The 22,886-nt window shown below is 49.1% G+C and overlaps 1 protein-coding gene across 3 annotated transcripts in view; it reads right to left on the bottom strand.

Annotated features, from left to right (window-relative positions):
• The window catches only part of LOC119976771 (ral guanine nucleotide dissociation stimulator-like), a 182,477-nt gene that overhangs the window by 134,989 nt on the left and 24,602 nt on the right, over positions 1 to 22,886 (bottom strand). The window contains exon 1 of one of the 3 annotated variants that reach the window (XM_038817527.1): positions 6,786 to 7,084. The exons of the other annotated variants lie outside the window; for them this stretch is intronic. Within the exon in view, the coding sequence (XP_038673455.1) occupies positions 6,786 to 6,836 (51 nt within the window). The 5' untranslated portion in view covers positions 6,837 to 7,084. Of the gene's footprint in view, positions 1 to 6,785; positions 7,085 to 22,886 lie in introns of those variants that run through there. 3 annotated transcript variants of the gene reach the window in all.

Genomic DNA, 22,886 nt, shown 5'->3' with positions numbered 1-22,886 from the left:
AGGCGTGTGGTGGCTCCTTCATGTTTGGTCATACCATGCCCAATGGAGACCCCCTCCATGGTACTGCCCACAACTGCTCATCCCACTCACCTTCCTGAGACGGTCTCACCGCCTCTCATCCACTCAACTTCCTTCTCATTGGAGTCTGCCAGACTGGCTTCTGTAACCTCCACACAACGCCTCCACCCCCACACCCTCTCCATTCAGCTTAATCTCCAATTCCGGTGGTGTTGTTCATTGCGCTGCCTGCAGTTCTGGCAATGACCACCACCCACGGTGGCGCTGTTAGTACTAGAGAGCTGCCGGTCATCTGATTAAAGAACAGCTCCTGAAGACAGGACATCCTCCCAGGGGACATCTTGCCCTGAGTCAAATAGTGACCCGTCAGCAGTAAAATCAACTCGGCTTTTCTCAGACATACAGAGGTGAACTCAGTCCAGACATCCAGATGGGGCCCCCACTCAACATACATTTTATGCTGAGGTTATTGACTAAATTTAGTTTAAAAGTCCTCTCTCGACGTGTCCATACTCCAAGGGAGTTCCTCTGCAGCCTTGAACATTACCCTACTATAGTTCTAAACTGCATTTTACTATTTTTCTTTTTTATAAATTTAGAGTGCCCAATTCATTTTTTTCCAATTAAAGGGCAATTTAGCGTGGCCAATCCACCTACGCTGCACATCTTTGAGTTGTGGAGTTTGCGAAACCCTCGCAAATATGGGGCGAATGTGCAAACTCCACACGGACAGTGACCCAGATTCGAACCTGGGACCTCGGCGCCGTGAGGCAGCAGGGCTAACCCACTGCACCACCGTGCTGCCTCCCTGCATTTTACTATTTTTGAGTACCATCTACAAGGTGAACTGCAGGAACTCACCAAGGTTCCTTAGGCAGCACCTTCCAACCGCATGGCCACCACCATCTAGAAGGACAAGGGAAACAGATACATGGGAATCCTACCACCTGAAGATTTCCCTCAAAGCTGCTCACCATCCTGATTTGGAAATATATCGTCTGTTCCTTCACTGTCGCCAGGTCAAAATCGTGGAACTCCCTCCCTTACAGCACAGTGGGGTTACCTATAACACATGCAGCAGTTGAAGAAGGTGGCTCACCACCACCTCCTCAAGGGGCAGTTAGGGATGGGCAATAAATATTAGCCTCACCAACAACGGCCACATCCAGACTGAATTTTATTTTTGAAAACACTACCACTTTGGGCACGTCAGCTCGGAGTCGGATGGGTATGGGCTCGAGTCCCATCTTTACGCAACTGGGATTCAAGGATTTTCAACATGACAGCGGTGACGGCACTTCCGAAAAGGGAGTCAAAGGGCTGGAGCATGGTTTGGGACATACCGAGGTTGTGATTGGGCACTGCAAAAATTAGAGTCTTTTCTGTTTTTATTTTGTTTTCAGATCCAGTAATTACCTCTCATCTCCCATCGTGCTTGACTATTAGGCAAACACTGAACAAAGAGCTCAATTATCGTCTCAGGACTGACTGTAAATGCGACGTGTGTGGAGAGTCCAATTACACAGCAGGCAGTTTGAAATGACTCACTTCCATCTTCATTAACTTTAAAGGTGTCAATGGGAAACAAGCTTCAGTCAGTTACATTGCAGAGCTGACAACTGAAGAGAGACAGAAGATGGTTAAGAGTCGTAAACATTGCCTGGCACTACTAATCAAGTCACAATTTAATAAGAAGGCATCCCTCTTATCCTCACAGCAATGGCAGCTTGATATTACATATTGACGTTAGCACAGTCTTCCCAGGCCCTTCAAACGAGGCAAATATTGGATGAGGAAGACCATGGGGACCATCAGGGCAGGTGACCGAAAGCTTGGTCAGGGAGGTAAATTTGAAGGAGCGACGAAAGGAGGAGAGAGGTGGAGAGGTTGCAGGAGGGAATTCCAGAGCTAACCGGACCAGCCAGCGAAAGGCATCAAATGGGGGGGGGGGGGGAAGGATTAAAATTGTGGGCCTGGCAGAGGTTATGGAGATAGGGAGGGGCAAGGTCACAAAGGGGGTACAATAATGAAGGTGAGAAGCATTACTTAACCGGGAGCCAATGTCAGTCAGTGAGGGTAGGGTTGACAAATGAACAGGACTCGGTGGCAATTTGAACACGGGCAGCAGACATTTGGTTGAGGAAGGGAGAAAGTCAGTAAAGAGGGCATTGACAAGGTAAAATCTGCAGGTAACAAAATCTCACGCCGGAGTCTTGGGATTGAGGTTTGCAGTTTCCCGCAAAGTCCAATCTCATAAAGGAGTGAAGCACAAGGTCTTAAGATAATCTCACCTCATGTGGCTCAGCATTGGCTTTTGCCTGATAATATTCCAGTGAAGAACATGGCTTGGGTGTGTTTCACTGGGCGGAATTCTCCCACGATCCCACAGGGAGGAATCCAGCAGGAGTCCAAATATCGGTTTTACGCTGGCATAAATTTCTTGTGGGATCTTCTGCTGGTGCTCGCCAAGGCAGATTGCGAATCCCGCTGGAGGCTGGCATGAAACTGATGCAGATGATGGCCCGACCAGAATCTTCCACCCCCCCCCCCCCCCCCCCCCCCACCCCCCCCCCCCCCCCCCCCAATGCCCAATTTGCCGCATCGCCAGTGGGGAAAGCACACTGGCCCAGAACACATCTGGAACAACATGGCGTGCTGAAGTCGGGTCTCAACTGAATAATCCCTGCGGCTGCCTCCGGAATTCTGGATTAAGGTCGCCAGTGACCCTGGAATTTGGAACAGTATAGCAATCGATGGGGTGGGGGAGGGGAGAAACATCTACAGGAGGGCTTTCCAGATTAACTGTAATCAAGGAGGTCCATCGTCCAGCCTCAATGGGTTCCTGGAGATCCAACTTCTTTTTCAGGGGCTCCATCTTCTTTCTTCAATGGTGGGTTTGTAATACCAGGCGCCTTCCCAATAAGGCACTCATAGATTTTTTTTCTTAAAAGAATTGAGTACTTTAAAGAAATTTTTTTTTAGAGTGCTCAATTCATTTTTTCCAATTAAGGGGCACTTTAGTGTGGCCAATCCACCTTGCTTGCACATTTTTGGGTTGTGGGGGCGAAACCCACGCAAACAGGGAGAATGTGCAAACTCCACACAGACAGTGACCCAGAGCCGGCATCGAACCTGGGACCTCGGCACCGTGAGGCCGGAGTGCTAACCCACTGCGCCACCATGCTGCCCTCATGGCACCCATAGATGAAATGAAAATGGCTTTGTGTCACAACTAGTCTTCAAACGAAGTTGCTGTGAAAAGCCCCTAGTCGCCTCATTCTGGCGCCTGTTCGCGGAGGCTGGTACGGGAATTGAACCGTGCTGCTGGCCTGACTTGGTCTGCTTTCAAAGCCAGCGATTTAGCCCTGTGCTAAACAGCCCCTGATGATGGTGGGACTCGTGCCATCATGCCAGCCCCACCACAGAATATGTCGCGAAGCCCCCAGGCATATAATTAATGAATCATGGGCCGGAGGATATGGCGTGGCTACACGCCCAGCCTCTGCAGCGGGAAACGCTCCACGTTTCCGCCTCGGGACTTAGTCCAAATGGGAGAACCGTTGAAGGTGAATAAAAAGTACACGTTGGTGGTGTGGTTCCATTGTGCTCACCTGAGCAGCAGAGGGCAGTATTGGAAGAAGGCAAGGCATTTGCAAATGAGCAACTTCAGCAGTGGTTAGGCCACCTGGAGGAGACGGAGAGTGTCGGCATCCAGATTCACACAATACCAAGAAACAGCAATCATTATCATTATCATTCCAACCCTTTCCCACAATTAAAAGAAGTGCATGGCAAAAAAGCACCACCCTCTTTGGCAGTCTGATTATTATATTTCTACAGCACCTATTAGTTTTTGGAACGCAGCTGATTGTTTACAGAGAACAGAATGCGAAAAAGAGGCGCTATGTATTCAAATGATTCCTAGATTGTGGTGCCATGTAAATTTGAAGCCATGGTTTTATAGGATCCATCAAAAAGCATTTGGGATATAAATGGCATTTTGAAAGGTAGCATATAAGGAACGATAGTGAATCAGCAATCTGATATACCTTTTATCATTCATTCATGAGATCTGGGTGTTGCTAGCTCGGCCAACATTCCTGAAATGCCCTTGAGAAGGGGGCAGTGAGCTGTCTTCTTTAGCTGCGACAGTCCCTGAGGTGTGGGTACCACCGACAGTGCTCTTAGGGAGGTTGGTTCCAGGATTTTGACCCAGGGACAGCGAAGAAACAAATTTCCAAGTCAGGATCACGCGTGACTTAGAGGGGGGCATCCAGGTGGCGGTATTTCCAGGTATTTGCTGCCCTTGCCCTTCTGGGCGGTAGCCGTCATGGGTTTGGAAGATGCTGCCTCAGGAGCCTTGATGAGTTCCTGCAGTGCATCTTGTAGATGATACACACAGCTGCTACCATGGAGAGAGCAAATGTTTACGAAAGGGGTGCCAATCAAGCAGGCTATTTTGTGTCTTGGGTGGTGTTGAGCTTCCTGAGTGCTGCACTCATCCAGGCAAGTGGGGAATATTCCACTACACTCCTGACATGTGCCTTGTAGAGGGTGGGCAGGCTTTAGAGGGTCAGCAGGTTAGTTACTCACCACAGGACTCCTAGCTTTTCACGGGCTTTGGTAGCCACAATATTTATATGGCTAAACCTGGTCTGTTCCTGATGAATGTTTCCCCAAGGTGTTGATAGTAACGATGGTAAAGAATCTGTGGAGGAAGTGGCTGGGGCAAACGTGATTTCACAGAGAGCTAAAATGAAGGGAATGGCTGATAAACACGTTCAATAGTGAGGAAGCCAGACTGGTAAGAGAGATTGGACGGGCGTGGAACGCGGGGAGGGATCAGGAGGGGGGGGGAGGAGGGGGAGGGCGGGGGGGGGGGGGGGGGGGGGGGGGGGAGAGAGAAGTGTAGTCATGCAAAATCTTTAGTTACTTAATTATTATTCCAAACAGAATAAGGTCATTAAGGGTCAATGTTGACTGGAACAATTGGTTGCTGCTCTTCAGATGGAACAGTCTGTGTCATTTGAATCAGATGGACTAACTTTTGCAGGAAATGCATAACACACAATGCACGCGCATCTCACTCACGTTATGTTTACTGAATAAAGGCAGCACGGTGGCACAGAGGGTTAGCCCTGCTGTCTCACGACGCCGAGGTCCCAGGTTCGATCCCGGCTCTGGGTCGCTGTCCGTGTGGAGTTTGCACATTCTCTCTGTGTTTGCGTGTTTTCGCCCCCACAACCCAAAGATGTGCAGGCTAGGTGGATTGGCAATGCTAAATTGCCCCTTAATTGGGAAAAAATGAATTGGGTACTCGAAATTTTTTTAAAAAAATGTTTACTGCACAGATGCCTACCACTATTCTGTATCCCAGGAAGTAACGCCCTCATGATGATCAAAATCAAAGTCTCGCACACTCTGCATTTCCTCTCAACGTTTCACCAACGAACCGACAAAAAGGGTGAAGCTTGCATTCACAGGCTGTGTGAAAGCGAGCACTGGGATCGCGCGTATCATCTGCTATGCCTTCTACTCAATGTCTATTTACCGAGCAGAAATGCAGCTCTCCAAGTCTGCATTCCTAGTTCGCCACAAGAGGCCAGAGGTGGCTAACATTCTTTTTAATTGATGCATGGGATGTCGGCATCGCTGGGAAAGCTGACATTTATCACCCATCCCTGGTTTCCCTTGTTAGGGTGGTGGTGAGCCGTCTTTGTGGCCACTGTCTCACTTGGCCATTTCAGTGGTGTAAGCTAAGAGCCAACCGCGTTTCTGTGCACTTGAGGTCAACTCGATTCCAGCCAAATAAAGGCCTGAAGGCCTATTCGCGAACCCGATGGATTTTTGTGACAATCCAGACGTTTCATGGTCATGTTATCTGATGCTAGATTTGAGTTCCAAATTTGTTTGATTGACAGAATTTAGATTTCCCAGTTGCCACATTGTGATTTCAACTGAGGTCGGCAGATCAGAAGCCCAGGCCTCTGAATTATTAACTATGATACTACTCTCCTCCAGAGGCAACAAAATACGTTGCCATTTGACTTTTGTTTTTAACAGTGGTTCACTTTTGCTGAAGCAACAACAATGTTCAGATCAAGGTGAAGGATGATCACCCTGATGCAATTATTTCAGGGAGCATGCAATCTGACGGCTTCACATCAGATAGCGAAGCAGATTCAAATCCCCAAGAAACCACAGTGAAAATTCAGTCAGGAAGGCCAGATGCAAAGAGAATTCTGCAGAAGACGTCATACCCATGGCAGCTACCACTTGGCATCTGACCAAGGTGCTAGACAGGCTGTGGTTTCGGGGTGTGGCTCCAGAAAGCCGGGCCTAAATTCCAGGCTTTCGTGGAAGGAGGGCCGCTCTGTCAGAGGTGCCGGCACTCTGAGGCCCCCTCTGTACAGTCCCCACCCACCCTCCCCTCCCACCCCCCCCCCCCCCCCCCACCACCATGATTGGTAGATGTTAAGAATCCCAAGGCCACGATTGCAATGAATATATAATCCCTCAGCAAACATCACAGAAGCAGATTATCTGAGGTTTCGAAAGGTATTTATCAAAAGGTACTTATGAAAGGCAAACAGCATATTTCATTCAAGAGTCTGCATGAAGAATGTTACCCTGCCTGCTTTATGACGACGAAAGTCCCACAAGATTTCGCCAAAATGGGCATCAGACACAATTTCCTTGGATTGCCACGTTTGGAGAAAACCTGCATTGTTTCAAAGTAGATTTATTGAAAGAAATAGCCTCCTTGCCTTCTTTTGTCCGCACGCTTCTCTCCTCGTTTTTCCGAGGTGTTGACTCATCCTGGGGCATAGGTCCGCACATGCCAGCTGCCCCCTCTGATATCTCTCTCTCTCAAGCAGTCATCTCTCATGTGTGACTGCAGAATGTACAAAATCATTCAATTGGCAGGCCAGTCCAACATTGCTTGACCCACCGGGCTCAAGCACTGCAGATTTTCGAGCAGGAATTGCTGCATACAGTACTGTGCAGAAGCACGAATGTCGTCTGCTTCTCTCCTGCTACCTAGAACAGAGGTTCTATATATAGAGCTTACGAAGCATTCCGAGGTCACAGTATTCCTGTGTCTGACGTAGAGTAAATCAAACACTCCCAGGTTATGTAAAGCACAACTCAATGCAAAGTACAGTTCCCTATATGCTGTCCTAATAAACACTCCCAGGGTAGGTACAGCACAATATTAGATAGAGAGTAAAGTTCCCTTGACTCTGTCCCATCAACCATTCCCAGGACAGGTACAGCACAGGGTTAGAGACAGGGTAAAGCTCCCTCTACACTGTCCCCATCAAACACTCCCAGGACAGGTACAGCACGGGGTTAGATACAGAGTAATGCTCCCTCTACACTGTTCTCATCAAAACTCATAGGACAGATGCAGCACAGGGTTAGAGACAGAGTAAAGCTCCCTCTACACTGTCCCATCAAACACTCCCAGGACAGGTACAGCACTGGGTTAGAGACAGAGTAAAGCTCCCTCTACACTGCCCCCATCAAACACTCCCAGGACAGGCATATTTTGGATCAGAGCACAATTTTGTGCTCACTAATTACAATGCCTGATTAGCTCCTCAGCTATCCAGACAAGGGTGGTAGATACAGACTCCTTCTCTGGCCTGTACTGAGCAAACTGACCTCGGCCGAGCAGCACACCTGGGATGCGGGGTTTGTTGGGAGGCAGGAAGGGTGGTTGGGGAAGGGGCAGGTGATGCCATCACTCTGCCATAGGATGGGGAAGTATCTGGCAGCCCTCCTGTCCCGAGTAACAATCCACACAGGGAGGGATAAAATGTACATTTTTGAGCATCAACTGAAGACAGAAATTGCCTGATGCCATCCTCCCCTTGCAGCTTACTGACAGTCACTTAGAGAGAAAGCAAGTAACATTCACGCCACACAAGTGCCAGGCAATGACTATCTCCAACAGGAGAGAATCTAACCATTGCCCCTTGACATTCAATGGGATTACCATCGCTGAATTGCCCACTATCAACCTTGGGGGCATCAGAAATTGAACTGGACCAGCTACATAAATACTATGGCTACAGGAGCAGGTCAGAGGCTCAAATCCTGCAGTTAGTAATTCACCCCCTGACTCCCGAAAGCCTCCCCACCATCGGCAATATACAATCTAGGAGTGTAATGGATTACTCTCCGCTTGCCAGGATGGGTGCAGCTCCAACAACACTCAAGAATCTCGACCATCCAGGACAAAGCAGCCCACTTGATTGATCCTCCTTCCACAATCATTCAGTCCCTCCACCACCGGCGAACAGTGGCAGCCATGTTCACCATCTATAATATATACTGCAGTGTACTCACTCAGGATTCTGAAGCAGCACCTTCCAAACTCACGATCGCTAGCATCTAGGACAGGGCAGCAAAAACCTGAGAACATCAACACCTGGAGATTCCCCTCCAAGCTCCTCACCATCCTGACTTGGAAATAGTTTACCGTTCCTTTATTGTCGCTGGGTCAAAATTCTGGAACTCCCTCCCTAACAGCAGAGTGGGTGTGCCTACACCCCAGAGATTGCATTGGTTAAAGAAGGTGGCTCACCACCACCTTCTCTAGGGCAGTTAGAGATAGGCAACAAATGCTAACCCAGCCAGTGACCCACATCCCGTAAATGAAAAATAAATATAGACTACATGGAATAAGGAGCTGGGGGCATAGTGACATGGTATTTGCCCCTCACAAAGAAGATGGAGCCGGTAGAAGTAAAGGGAGAGTCAGACATTAGAAGTAAACAAAATGAAACATCTGAAGCTGGATGTGGAGTGAACTTCCCTCTGCAAGCAGCATAGGGGGCGACCTCTTTAATACAGATGATACGGAGACCTATACGCAGCACCCGACTATTAAATGGCTCCATTGTGCATCAGCTGCAACTCAGTGAACACTCTCGTCTTGGAGTCAGAATGTGATGGGTTCAGGTTCCACATCCGGAGATCTGAGCACATGCTCCAGAGTCCAGTGCAGCACTCAGGAAGTGCTGTACTGTCACAGATGCCTTCTCTCTTTCTAATGGATCACAAAACCCTGACTGTCCTCTCAAATGGATGGGGAAATCTGTAAAAGTGGAGCTGCCCGAGCCATTGATTAACCTTCAACCAACACCGAAAACGGACGATTTGTTCAACATCTCGTTGTTTTCAAAAAATGTTATCTTTCACGGGATGTGGGCCAGCATTTATTGCCCATCTCCAATTCTCCCCAAACTGAATAGTTTGCTCAGTAGTTTCAGGGCGACAGCTAAGAGTCAGCTAATGTTACTGCGGATCCAGGGTTACTTGGAGACCAAACCAGGTAAAGACAGCAGATTTCCTACCATGAAGGTCATTAGTAAACCAGATGGGCTTTTAAAAGAATTATTCATTTCGGGGATGTGGGCGTTTCTGGGCAGGCCAGCATTTGTTGCCCATCACTAGTTGCCCATCAGGTGATGGTCAGCTGCCTTCTGGAACTGCTGCAGTCGAGGTGGTGTAGGTAAACCCACAGTGCTGTTTGGGAGGGAGTGCCAGGATTTTGACCCACCGAAGTGAAGGATCAGTGATATATTTTCAAATCAGGATGAGTGACTTGGGGGGAGCTTCCAGGTGGTAGTGTTCCAATGTAACCTTGTCCTTCTAGATAATAGTGGTTGTGGGTTTTGAAGGCACTGCCTTAGGAACCTTCTTGAGTTGCTGTGGCGCATCTTATAGATGGTCACATGGCTGCTACTGCGTCGGTGGTGGTGGGAGTGATTGTTTGCGGAAGGGGTAGAAATCAAGCCGACTGCTTTGCCCTGGATGATGTCCAGCTTCTTGAGTGTTGTTGGAGCTGCACATCCAGGCAAGCGGGGAGAATTCCATATCACTCCTGATTTGTGCCTTGTAGATAGTGGACCTGCTTTGGGGAGTTAGGAATTGGGTTACTTGCCGCAGGATTCCCAGCCTTTGACCTGCTCTTGAAATAAGACTTGATCGGCCGGGAACTGCTGTGGGATGTGCTCTGACAGGTGTTGGATCGAGACAAGCTATCAAAAAAGAATTACATCTATTTTTATTGAGCTTATTATGGAACGCAGAGGAGAAACAGAGGGGGACAACAAGCCAGGATTTATAACTCACTTCGACGAAAACCCGGGAACATTTTGTTCACCGAAGTTCGGACAGCTTTCCCACTTTATTACGCAACCTGCCTATGTCCAAACTAAACCCATCGCGGTCCAGTTACTTATTCACGAAGAAGCCACTGGCACTCACACCAAGCAAACGTGTGTCTATTTTCAGCAGGCAGTAACTGAATGAAGGAAAGCGGTGCGAGGTGATTCAACACCTAAAGAGAAAAGATGAATCGTGAGTCTATCAAGACCCTCACAGGTCTGGGAGATTTGATCAGCGTTTGAGTTGGTCATGCTAAATTCTGGCCTGGACTGCAAGGATTCTATCACTAGCTTCAGAACCAGTGAGAGACTGAGAGAAGATCACACATTTTCAACTGTGTCAGCAGACGTTCAATGAGGAATGTTCCTACCGTCGAGTCCACATGGCTGAGGGTTCAGGTCCCAAGACTGAGCACCAAACCCTGAGTATAAAAGGTGCAATGATCCTTTTGTTTTGTAAAATGAAATGTACTTACTTGGTGCCCCTTTGCATTCCCCACGACATCAGAAAGCCCTTGACACACAAGGGATAATTTTCTGAAATGCATACACTGTTGTATGGTGGGAAACACGGAAGCTAATTTGTGTACCATGTATGGGTCCTTTCTGTTGGCTCCCATATTTCCCCTTTCTTTTTTTTCTGCCAATATCATCTGTCATCCATAGATGCTTAATGAACATATATCCTTACATCAAGCAGCACAGAGAATGAGAAATTCAAGACATTTCAACATAGTATATGGTGCTGCTATCATTGGACAGCAGAACCCAGGCGTTGTGACACCCGAGAGATGGAGTGGGACACGATTGGTTGGCTGGCAGCCAATGAATTGCCAGAAAGGACATACTCTGCCCATTTTCTGCCCAGGAAAATGTGGTGATTGGATCCGACTTGAGTGGGATGATTTTCAGAGACCCAAGGAAAACAGAGTTGAGACCTGGACACACAGGGACGAGGACCTGTTCCCTCTCTTCTCTCGCTCTCTCCAGAAAGGCTGCGAGATGATGTATTTCTGAACCTACAGAAAACTTGAATGAATGAATCTACAGTGAAACCATAACAGGCAAACAGAGACCTCAATCTGAAAGCTTACTTGTCTGCTTAAAGACAAACATTTGAAAGAAAGACTCTTTTTCCTTTTTACTTATTAATTTCACCCCTCTCCTCCCTTCTGTGTTTGTCTGTCTTGTGTGTATATATAGAGGATGGGAACAAGTTAAAGTGGGGGATTAGGAATTAGGTAAGAATGAATCAGTTGTATTTGCTGCATATTTCATTATAGTTCTTGTTATAAATAAAAAGTAATTGTGTTTAAACTTACAAATCTGCTGACTGTAATTATTGGGCAGCGAAGGGCTAAAGGCTTTGGGTCTTTTTCTAAGAATTATTTGTCAATTCAATTGTGTTCCAACTCCACATCAAGTGGGGCGGGAAATGGTGCACACTAGCCCAGGGGTTCAGAACAGTGAAATCCCACAAACAGCAACGTAGGAATGACCATTTAATCTGTTTTTTTTTACTTTTGAAGTTGCAGGATAAATATTGGCTTGGACACCAGGGGAATAGCTCTCCTGCTCTTCATTGAAAGGGTGGCACAGGTTCTTCTGGATATTCCACTTGAGAGGGCAGACAGGGTCTCGGTTTAACTTATTGTCTGAACCTCCAATATTCCAGTAGTGCTCAAAGTACTGCTCCACTGATAGTACAGCTGTTCCTTGTTAAACCGTTGGAGCACTTCCTCAGCACTGTCCCCCTGACACAGCAGCACTCCATCAGTACTGACCCTCTGACAGTGCAGCACTCAATCAGCACTGACCCTCTGACAGTGCAGCACTCCCTCAGTACTGACTCTCTGACAGTGCAGCACTCCCTCAGTACTGACGCCCTAAAAATGCAGCACTCCCTCAGCACTGACTCTCTGACAGTGCAGCACTCCCTCAGCACTGACCCTCTGACAGTGCAGCACTCCCTCAGTACTGACCCTCTGACAGTGCTGCACTCCCTCAGTACTGACCCTCTGACAGTGCAGCACTCCCTCAGTACTGACCCTCTGACAATACAGCGCTCCCTCAGTACTGACCCTCCGACAATGAAGCACTCCCTCAGTACTGACCCTCTGACAGGGCAGCGCTCCCTCAGTACTGACCATCTGACAGCGCAGCACTCCCTCAGTACTGACCCCCTAACAATGCAGCAGGCCATCAGTACTGAATCTCTGACAGTGCAGCACTCAGTACTGACCCTCTGACAGGGCAGCAGTCCCTCAATACTGACCCCCTAACAATGCAGCACTCCCTCAGTGCCAACCCCCTAACAATGCAGCACTTCCTCATTCCTGGCCCTCTGATGATAGAGCACTCCCTCAGTACTGACCCTCTAATAGTGCAGCACTCCCTTAGTACTGACACGCTAACAATGCAGCAGGCCATCAGTACTGAACCTCTGACAGTGCAGCACTCAGTACTGACCCTCTGACAGGGCAGCGCTCCCTCAATACTGACCTACTAACAATGCAGCACTCCCTCAGTACTAACCCCCTAAGAATGCAGCACTCCCTCATTCGAGCCTCTGATGATAGAGCACTCCCTCAGTACTGACCCTCTGACAGTACAGCACTCCCTCAATACTGACCCCGTAACAATGCAGCACTCCCTCAGAACTGACCCTCTGACAGTACAGCACTCCCTCAGTACTGACCCCGTAACAATGCAGCACTCCCTCAGTACTGACCCCGTAACAATGCAGCATGCCCTCAGCACTGAACCTCTGATAGTGCAGCACTCCCTCAGTACTGACCCTCTGACAGGGCAGCACTCCCTCAGTACTGACCCTCTGACAGTGCAGCAAATTACTGCCCATCTGACATTGCTGCCTGATTACTGATCTCCAGCAATGCTGCAGTACTGCGCTTCGGAGTCTCAGCCCAGATTTATTGAACCGGAAAGGGTTTTGAACCCACAGCCTTCTGATTCAGAGGTAGGGGCACTCCCATTCATAGCACAGCTGACACCTTGATGGCCCACCACCCCAATACACCTACATACCCAACAGCTGGATTCACTCAATGCAAAAGCTAATGCACAAAGAATAACTATTGAATAACTATTGAAGACAGTGCCAAACCAGCGTGGGAAACAGTATTTATGGGAGAGTCATCGATGTATCTCTCCCTGTTACCAGCATGGTAGCACAAGTGGAAAGCACTGTGGCTTCACAGCGCCAGGGTCCCAGGTTCGATTCCCCGCTGTGTCAGTGTCTGTGCGGAGTCTGCACGTTCTCCTCGTGTCTGCATGGGTTTCCTCTGGGTGCTCCGGTTTCCTCCCATAGTCCAAAGATATGCAGGTTAGGTGGATTGGCTATGCTAAATTGCCCCTCGTGTCCAAAATGGTTCGGAGGGTTATTGGGTTACGGGGATAGGCTTAAGTGGGTCGGCGCAGACTCAATGGGCCGAATGGCCTGCTTCTGCACTGTATGTTCTATTATGTTCCACGCCTGAGAGGCCACCATAGGCCTCCCCGTTAATTGTGCTCTCGCCACGTGGGCCACCTTCGTCGGTGGTATATTCGTCCAAGGATCTTTGAAAAAGATTGTTCTTTGTCTGCTAAACTGGAGGATTTTGCAGTCAACTCCACTTAATGGTGAAACCCAGTGACTGGATTAATTAAAGAAAAGCGTTACCGTGGGAACGGTGAAAGTATGTGATTGTCATCACTGCCCTTCCGTGAGGGGTTAGTCAGTTTAGAATTGCATGGCTGAGCAAACCAGTTCACACGGTCTACAGTAATCCTATCAGCCATCACGTGTTGCAATCATCTGGCATCAGCTGACCTGCTGGCTCTCTCCTGCTCAGTTTCCTAGTTTCCTGCTCTGTTGCTGCAGCTGTGCATAGGCTCCCAGTGATATCTGATTCCCTGTTTGGCAGGTGGCTACCGGAAAGCTAAGGCTAAGGGGTGCTTAATTTATTTTCTGTTAAATTCAGCTTTGTCCAGAAGCGCCACACATGTATTTATTACAAGAGGGCAGCACAGTGGTTAGCGCTGCCGCCCCACAGTGACAGGGGCCTGTGTTCAATTCTGGCCTTGGATGACTGAGCGGACTTTGCACGTTCTCCCTGTGCCTGCGTGAGTTTCCTCCGGGTGCTCCGGTTTCCACCCACAGTCCAAAGATGTGCAGGTTAGGTGGATTCGTCATGCCACAATTGTCCCTTAGTGTTCAAAGATGTGCACCTAGGCAGGGTTTTGGGGATAGGGTGGGGACTGGGCCTAGGTAGGAAGCACTTTCAGAGGGCCGGTGCAGACTTGAAGGGCCGAATGGCCTTATTATGTGTTGTCGGGATTCTAAGAGGATTTGAATATAGGTGTAAAGATGTCTTACTGTAATTATGCAGAGTTTTGGTGAGATTGGACCTCCGGAGTATTTTGTGTATCCTTTTGGTCTCCTTATCTAAGGTAAGATACACTGGCCGTTCATTCACCACGCTGGTGAAAATCCTTTAACTCACTCCCTAACAGCACTCTGGGTGTAACTGCACCACGTGGACTGCAGCGGTTCAAGAAGGTGGCTCCCCACCTTCTCAAGGAGCAATTAGGGATGGGCAATAAAAGCTGGGCCTAGCCAGTATCACCCACGTCTCATGAATGAATGAATAAAAAAGGGAGGATAGCTAAGGTTCATTAAACTGTTTCCTGGTAAGGAGGGATTGTCCTATGAGGAAGGATTAAGTAGATGTACCTTTATTATCTGGAGTGTAGAAAAATGAGAGGCGATCTCGTTCCTTTTTTCCATTATTCATTTATGGGATGTGGGCATCGCTGGTTAGGGCAGCATTTATTGCCCATCCCTAGTTGCCCTTCAGAAGGTGGTGGTGAGTTGCCTTCTTGAAGTCCTTAAGGTGTAAATGCACCCACTGTGCTGTTAGGGAGGGAGTTCCAGGATTTTGTCCCAGCAACAGTGAAGGGACGGTGATATATTTCCAAGTCAGGCTGGTGAGTGACTTGGAGGGGAACGTCCAGGAGTTGGGATTCCAAGGTATCTGCTGCTATTGTCCTTCTGGATGGTGCTGGTCGTGGGTTTCGAAGGTGCTGCCTAAAGAACCTTGGTGAGTTACTGTAGTGCATCTTGTGGATGGTGCACACAGCTACAACTGTTCGTTGATGGTGGATGGTTTGAATGTTTGTGGAAGGAGGAGCAATCAAGTGGGTTGCTTTGTCCTGGATGGCGTAATAATATAACATACTATTCGCTTATTGTCACAAGTAGTCTTCAATGAAGTTACTGTGAAAAGCCCCTAGTTGCCACATTCTGGGGCCTGTTTGTGGAGGCCCGTACGGGAATTGAACCTGCACTGCTGGCCTTGTTCTGTATTACAAGCCAGCTGTTTAGTCAGCCCCAAGTTACATTCACGCCACACAAGTGCCATCGCCTACAACAGAGGATCTAACTATTGCCCCTTGCCATTTAATGGCATTATCATCGCTGAATCCCCACAATCAGCAAATCAACATCCTAGGTGTCAAGCTTCTTGAGTAGTGCTGGAGCTGCACTCATCCAGGCAAGTGGAGAGTATTCCATTATACTCTTGACCTGTGCCTTGTAGATGGTGGACAGGCTTTGCGGGGTCAGGAGGTGAGTTGCTCGGCATAGGATTCCAACCTTTGACCTGCCCTGGTAGCCGCAGTCTTAATGTTGCTAGTCCAGTTCAGTTTCTGATCAATGGTAAACCCCAGAATGTGGATTTGTTGATTGTGGGTATTTAGCAATGGTAATGCACAATCCCCACAACCCCCACGGTGGTTCAAGAAGGCAGCTCACCACCACCTTCCCCAGAGCCATCAGGGATGGGCAATAAAAATGCTGGCCTAGACATTGATGGCCATGTTGCAGGAATGAATAAAAAGGAAACTTAGTCCAGGGCCCATCGAGCCTGTTCTGCCATTCAGCACAATTATAGTTAACATTCCACCTCCACAACACAAGCTTGCACTATCCCCATATCTCCTACATAGAACATAGAACAGTACAGCACAGAACAGGCCCTTCGGCCCTCGATGTTGTGCCGAGCAATGATCACCCTACTTAAACCCACGTAACCCGTATACCCGTAACCCAACAATCCCCCCCATTAACCTTACACTACGGGCAATTTAGAATGGCCAATCCACCTAACCCGCACATCTTTGGACTGTGGGAGGAAACCGGAGCACCCGGAGGAAACCCACGCACACACGGGGAGGACGTGCAGACTCCACACAGACAGTGACCCAGCCGGGAATCGAACCTGGGACCCTGGAGCTGTGAAGCATTGATGCTAACCACCATGCTACCGTGAGGCCCCCCAATTGCATTAATAACCAAAAAGTCTACTGGCCTCTCTTCTGAGTATGCTCAACAATGTCCCGGCCGGAGGGGACTATCTTCTCAGCATCGGCCCTATCAAGCCCCTTACGAATCTTAGATGTCTAAGTGGGATCACCTCTCCCAATCTCTAGAAGGAATAGACCATTTTACTCAATCTGTCCTCATTGGACAGTCCAGTCATCCCAGGATTCAGTCCAGTGAATCATTGTACCCTCTCTACGGGTGGGTTCGGCAAATCTTTCTGAACTGTAAAGCCTTTTTTAAAAAAAAAAATGCCTAAAATAAATACTTGGTGGGTCAGAACTCAACTAAGCAATGAAAAAAGACATTTTGTCAAACCTTTTTGCTTTGCAGTCATCAGGACAATTGCTCAAATACCAAGTGTCGGGGGAACAACAATTTACACTGTGCGAGAAGAGAATGCTGATTGATTGGCAAGTAGATTCTCATCAGCTTGCCATCCAATGAGCACTCTGTTTTCATACAGTGCAAGTTGTTGTTTCCTCTGTCATTTGGTATTCTTTCGATTGTCCTGAGGGGTGCAGGATGAAAAGCTTCGACAAAATGCCCTTTTTCACAAATACCCAAAATAAAATTGGGAGCCGCAAGATGAAATTTTGGCATTTTGAACCAAATATTTGACATCAAGACTTACAGAATTATTACCGGGTGTGATAGGTAGGTGTGGATAGAATGTCTCCCCCTCGTTGCTGAGTCAAAAGTGAGGAATTGAACAAACGAATGTGATAGACAGTAGGATTATTAGTTAGAATAATGTAGATGATAGTGCCGGTCTGATGGTAGTGAGTTCACAGACAGAGAACAAAGGAATTGAGCAAAGCATGGCCAGAAAGGGGGGAGGGTAGCCTCGTGCAGAGGATGGTGAAAAGGATGCTGGGTAACAAGAGGCCCAGGATTGAGGAATGCGAAGTGAGCCAATCAGGATACATCGCCAGGTCAGGAGGTGTATAGAATGGCCTATGGGAAGCTTGTATGTGAATCTTGATGCCATTTGAATGATATGTGCAGAGATCTCTTTGTCTTTGTCCTCACTCACTTCGGGAGCCATAGTAGACGCCTGTGTGTGTTCTGAGTCTCTGTGGAGCAAGTCAGCCTTGCAAGTTGGTTAACAATTAGTAATACTATACCTACGAATCCATCTCGAGTTTTATTGAGGCCAGACTGACGGGTAAAGAATTTAATATTGTCAGAAGCAGGGGTTACAATCTCAGAACAAGGGATACGCCATTAGGACTAAGATGAGGAGGAATTCTTCACTCGGAGGTTGGGTGAATCATTGGAATTCTCTACCCCAGAGAGCGGTGGAAGTTCAATGATTGAACACGTCCCAGGCAAAACCGATGGTTTTACACTCCGGCTTTCCTCTTTGTTTGAAGTCTGTATTCGGTGGGATGTAAATCTAGCATTCTAGCCGATCCCGTGGAAGTCCTTGGCGGGCAGTTGGGGTGACAACTTAGATTTTCATAGCACCTTCCAGATAATCAAACACCCCAGGGTATTTTACAGGAGCATTATGAAACAAGGGCTGGAATTGTCCGACTCACTTTTTCCGGCGGCTGTGCACCCCCAGCCCATGGGTTTCCCAGTGCCGAGGGATGGCTTCAATGGGAAATTTCACTGACAAGCGACAGGAGAATAAAATCCTGACACCAGAAAACGGCATGTCATGGTGAAACATGCAGCTGGGGGACGGGGATCCCAGCCCAGGATATATCATTGGGTCACACAAGGTAATTTGTGCAGGTTTTTGGAGCCTGGTCATACTTTTAAACAATTTGTTGAGGGATGTTGGGCATTGCTGAGTAGTCCAGCAATTTATTGCCCATCCCTAATTACCCTTGAGCTGAGTTGCTGAACAGCATGCAAGAGTCAACTGCACTGTGGTGGAGTAACATAGTAGGCCAGACCAGCAGGTAAACTTCCTCCACTCAAGGACATTAGTTAATCAGATGGGCTTTTACAAAAATGGTCTAATTCGACCATAGAACATAGAACAGTACAGCACAGAACAGGCCCTTCGGCCCTCGATGTTGTGCCGAGCAATGATCACCCTACTCAAACCCACGTATCCACCCTATACCCGTAACCCAACAACCCCCCCTTAACCTTACTTTTTAGGACATTACGGGCAATTTAGCATGGCCAATCCACCTAACCCGCACATCTTTGGACTGTGGGAGGAAACCGGAGCACCCGGAGGAAACCCACGCACACACGGGGAGGACGTGCAGACTCCGCACAGACAGTGACCCAGCCGGGAATCGAACCTGGGACCCTGGAGCTGTGAAGCATTTATGCTAACCACCATGCTACCGTGCTGCCCAATTCCAGATTTTTATTCAATTTATCCCCCTCCTTTAACTAGTTTAAAGTCCAGATCAGTACCTGGACTCCTATCTTCTCCTTTAACTGATAATCTCATTTGGCATCCTCCACCCCCCCCCCCCCCCCCCCCCCCCCCACGCCCAGCTGCTCAAACCTCTGTTCCAATTCTACCTGTGCCATTGGTACCTACATGGACCACGACAACTGGATCTCTACCCTCCCATTCCAGGTTGCTCTGCAGCCCAGATGAGATATTCCAAACTTGAGCACCAGGCAGGCAACACAACCTTCGGGATTCATGATCCTGGTCACAGAGTACTGTGTCTATGCCCCTAACTATACCATCCCTGCTTACAACTGCCTTTATTTTCTCTCCCGACTTGAATGGTTCCCCGCACCACGGTGCTGTGGTCAGTTTGCTCATCCTCATCACAGCCCCGTTCCCGACCACACCTGGAGCAAGAATCTCAAACCTGTTGGACAAGGACAAGGGCTGAGGCTTCTACAGCCTGACCTTATTGATCACTAAGGGTTAAATTGCCCTTAGTGTCCAAAACAGTTAGGAGGGGTTATTGGGTTAGGGGGCGAGGGTGGAAGTGAGGGCTGAAGTAGGTCGGTGCAGACTCGATGGGCCAAATGGCCTCCTTCTGCACTGTATGTTCTACCTTCTCATAATCACGCCCTCCTGTCCCTGACCGCTGGCCGAGTTCAAGGTAGTTAATCTCAGGGGAACGTCCAGTGGTGGATATGTGGTGCGCAGTCACAAGAAAGGTGGCTCTCCTCTTTGAAACTTCGAACTAAGTACTTTTAACCCAAAAATTGGCCACTAAGCCAACAAACTCCACCCCTACACTCCCCCGAAAAACACTCGAAGATGCGCCCTCAAACCAGCAAAAGGGTCGAAGAGGGAATAAGGTTAGCAAGACCCAGGAACAAAAGGATGAGATGGCGGACACGAGGAATGAGGCAGAGTAAGATATCGCAGAGAGAGCAGACCCGCCGATACAAACGCTGGCTTAGCCACCAATAGGGCAACGGATGGAGCTCCTAATACAGAGGCTCTAAAAAGACAGAGACACCATAAGAAAATAAATATTCGCAATGGTAAAGTAGGCGGTCAGAGGCACCTTGGCCCCCTTTGGGGCAGCACGGTAGCATGGTGGTTAGCATAAATGCTTCACAGCTCCAGGGTCCCAGGTTCGACTACCGGCTGGGTCACTGTCTGTGTGGAGTCTGCAAGTCCTCCCCGTATGTGCGTGGGTTTCCTCCGAGTGCTCCGGTTTCCTCCCACAGTCCAAAGATGTGCGGGTTAGGTGGATTGGCCATGCTAAATTGCCCATAGTGTCCTAAAAAGTAAGGTGGGGGGGGGGGGTGGGGGTGGGGGTGGGGGTGGGGGGGTGGGGGGGGGGGGGTGGGGGGGGGTTGTTGTTGGGTTACGGGTATAGGGTGGATACGTGGGTTTGAGTAGGGTGATCATTGCTCGGCACAACATCGAGGGCCGAAGGGCCTGTTCTGTGCTGTACTGTTCTATGTCTATGTCCTTCAAAGAGGCGCTGGAGAGGACAGAGCGACGGCTGGAGCCACAGTTGGCAAAGGTATGAGAACTCGAGAGGGCAGCCACTGACCAGGGAGACTGGATTGCCTCACTGGAAGCAGAGGTGGCAAGGTTGGTGGCAGCCCAGGGAACGGTCAAGGGGAAGGTGGAGGACTAAGAGAATAGATCTCACCGCTAGAACCTGAGGCTGCCAGAGGGCACTGATGGCAGGAACCCGGCTAAATACATTTAAAAAAATTTTTTAGAGTACCCAATTCATTTTTCCAATTAAGAGGCAATTTAGCATGGCCAATCCACCTTTTAGGATGTGGGGACGAAACCCATGGAAACATGGGGAGAATGTACAAACTCCACAAGGACAGTGACCCAGAGCCGGGATCGAACCTGGGACCTCGGCGCCGTGAGGCAGCTGCGCTACCCACTGCGCCACCGTGCTGCCCTTTGCTAAATACAGGGCACAGATGTTGGGTGAGCTGCTTAGGAAAAATGTTTCCCCAAACCCCCAGAAGTGGACAGGTCACACAGGTCGAACCAGCAGATCCCAAGGCAGGAGAACTACTGTGAGCTTATCGCCAAGCTCCACCAGTTTCAGGACAAAGGGTGGATCCTGAGCTGGGCATGAAACGCATGGTCCTGCATGTGGGAAGGGCACACGATCCGCATGTACGAAGACATTGGAGCCAACCTGGCTAAGCACTATTTAAGAACAAGGTATGCTTTTGGATGCTATACCTGGCCACACTGTCGGGGGCGTACCAAAACAAAGGACACTACTTCACCATGCTGGGAGAAGCGGAGAGGTTCGTCTGCAGGAATGGGCTGGGAAAGCCACAAAAGCAAAGGGTACATGTGGACAATTGTCAGTGATAAATTTACTTTGCTTTGTCGTGAATGCATGTCCACGAGAGTGAGGGTAAAGGTCAGGAGGCTACCAAACTGAGAAAGGAGGGGGCGAGGAAAAGAATTGGTGGGGAATGGAGGAGTCGCTCTGAGGGGAGAGAGTCACTATGCTGGTCAACATGTTAGTAAAGGAAAGTAAGTGGAGAGGGAGGGAGTGCGTGGCAGAAGAGGGGGGTACAACACTAGGCAGGGGAAAGAAACTGGAAGACCGATGTGGGTAGAAGGCAGGGTGAGGGGGGGAAGCACACGGGTGGGGGAACAGAAGGCATAGATGGACCTAGGGGGGGAAATCGGGAAATAGAGGGGGTAGGGGAGGGGGAGAGGTTTGAATGCTGGTTGCAAAGGTTGCACATGGCAAGGGCAAGAACAAAGGAACCAACATTTTGGATGGCTCCCCAAACAAGGGGAACCTGAGTGCAGGGCACATTCATGTAGTGAATCTGTCTGTGGTAGCCATCTTGAATGGCACCCAAACAAAAGGAAACCCTGGACATCAGGGATATATGCCCATGCTGAGTATGGCTGACCCTGCTGTGGAGGGGGGTTGGGACACAGAAATCCCCTATCAGAATTGTCACCTGGACTGTCAGGGGACTTAACAGCCCAGTGAAAAGATCCAGAATTTTCACCCATATGAAAAGCCTGAGGGCCAATATAGGGCATTGGTGAGGCCACACCTGGAGTACTGTGTGCAGCTTTGATGTCTTTATCTGAGGAAGGACGTTCTTGCTATGGAATGATTGTAGTGAAAGTTTATCAGGCTGACACCCGAGATGGCAGGGTTGTCATATGAGGAGAGACTAAATCAGTTAGGATTATATTCATTGGAGTTCAGAAGAGTGAGAGGGGATCTCATAGAAACTTAGATTCAGAAAGACTATTCCCGACGGTGGTGGAGTCCAGAACTAGGCCTCATAGTTTGAGGATAAGGGGTAAACCTTTTAGGACTGAGGTGAGGAGAAATTTCTTCACCTCGAGAGTGGTGAATCTGTGAAATTCGCTACTACAGAAAGTAGTTGAGGCCATAACATTGTGTAATTTCAAGGAATTAGATATTGGGCGAAATTCTCCGACCCCCATGACGGGTGGGAGAATAGCGGGAGGGCCTTCCCGACATTTTTGCCGCCCTCCCGCTATTCTCTCCCCCCCCCCCCCCGCCGAAGTCCCGACCCGAATCGCTGCCGCCGTTTTTTTACGGCCGGCAGCGACTCTCAGCTGTTAGATGGGCCGAAGTCCCAGCCCTTTCCGCCGTTTTTACGAACGGCAAACACACCTGGTCTTGCCGTTCGTAAAAACGGCGTCACAAACTCGCTTTTTATAACCATGGCACCGATTGGCACGGCAGTACCACGGCCGTGCCAAGGGTGCCATGGGCCCGCGATCGGTGGGCACCGATCGCGGGCAGCGGGCCCGATGCCCACGCACTACTTGTCCTTCCGCCGCCCCGCAGTATCCATTCGCGGGGCGGCTGAGGGGCAACCCGGCCCGCGCATGCGCGGGTTTCGCGCAAAAACGCGATGACGTCACC

The sequence above is a fragment of the Scyliorhinus canicula genome, chromosome 13, assembly GCF_902713615.1.
Source record: "Scyliorhinus canicula chromosome 13, sScyCan1.1, whole genome shotgun sequence".
Classification (NCBI taxonomy): domain Eukaryota; kingdom Metazoa; phylum Chordata; class Chondrichthyes; order Carcharhiniformes; family Scyliorhinidae; genus Scyliorhinus; species Scyliorhinus canicula.
Note: the sequence above shows the minus strand (reverse complement) of the source record. Positions and strands in the feature narration are given on the sequence as shown.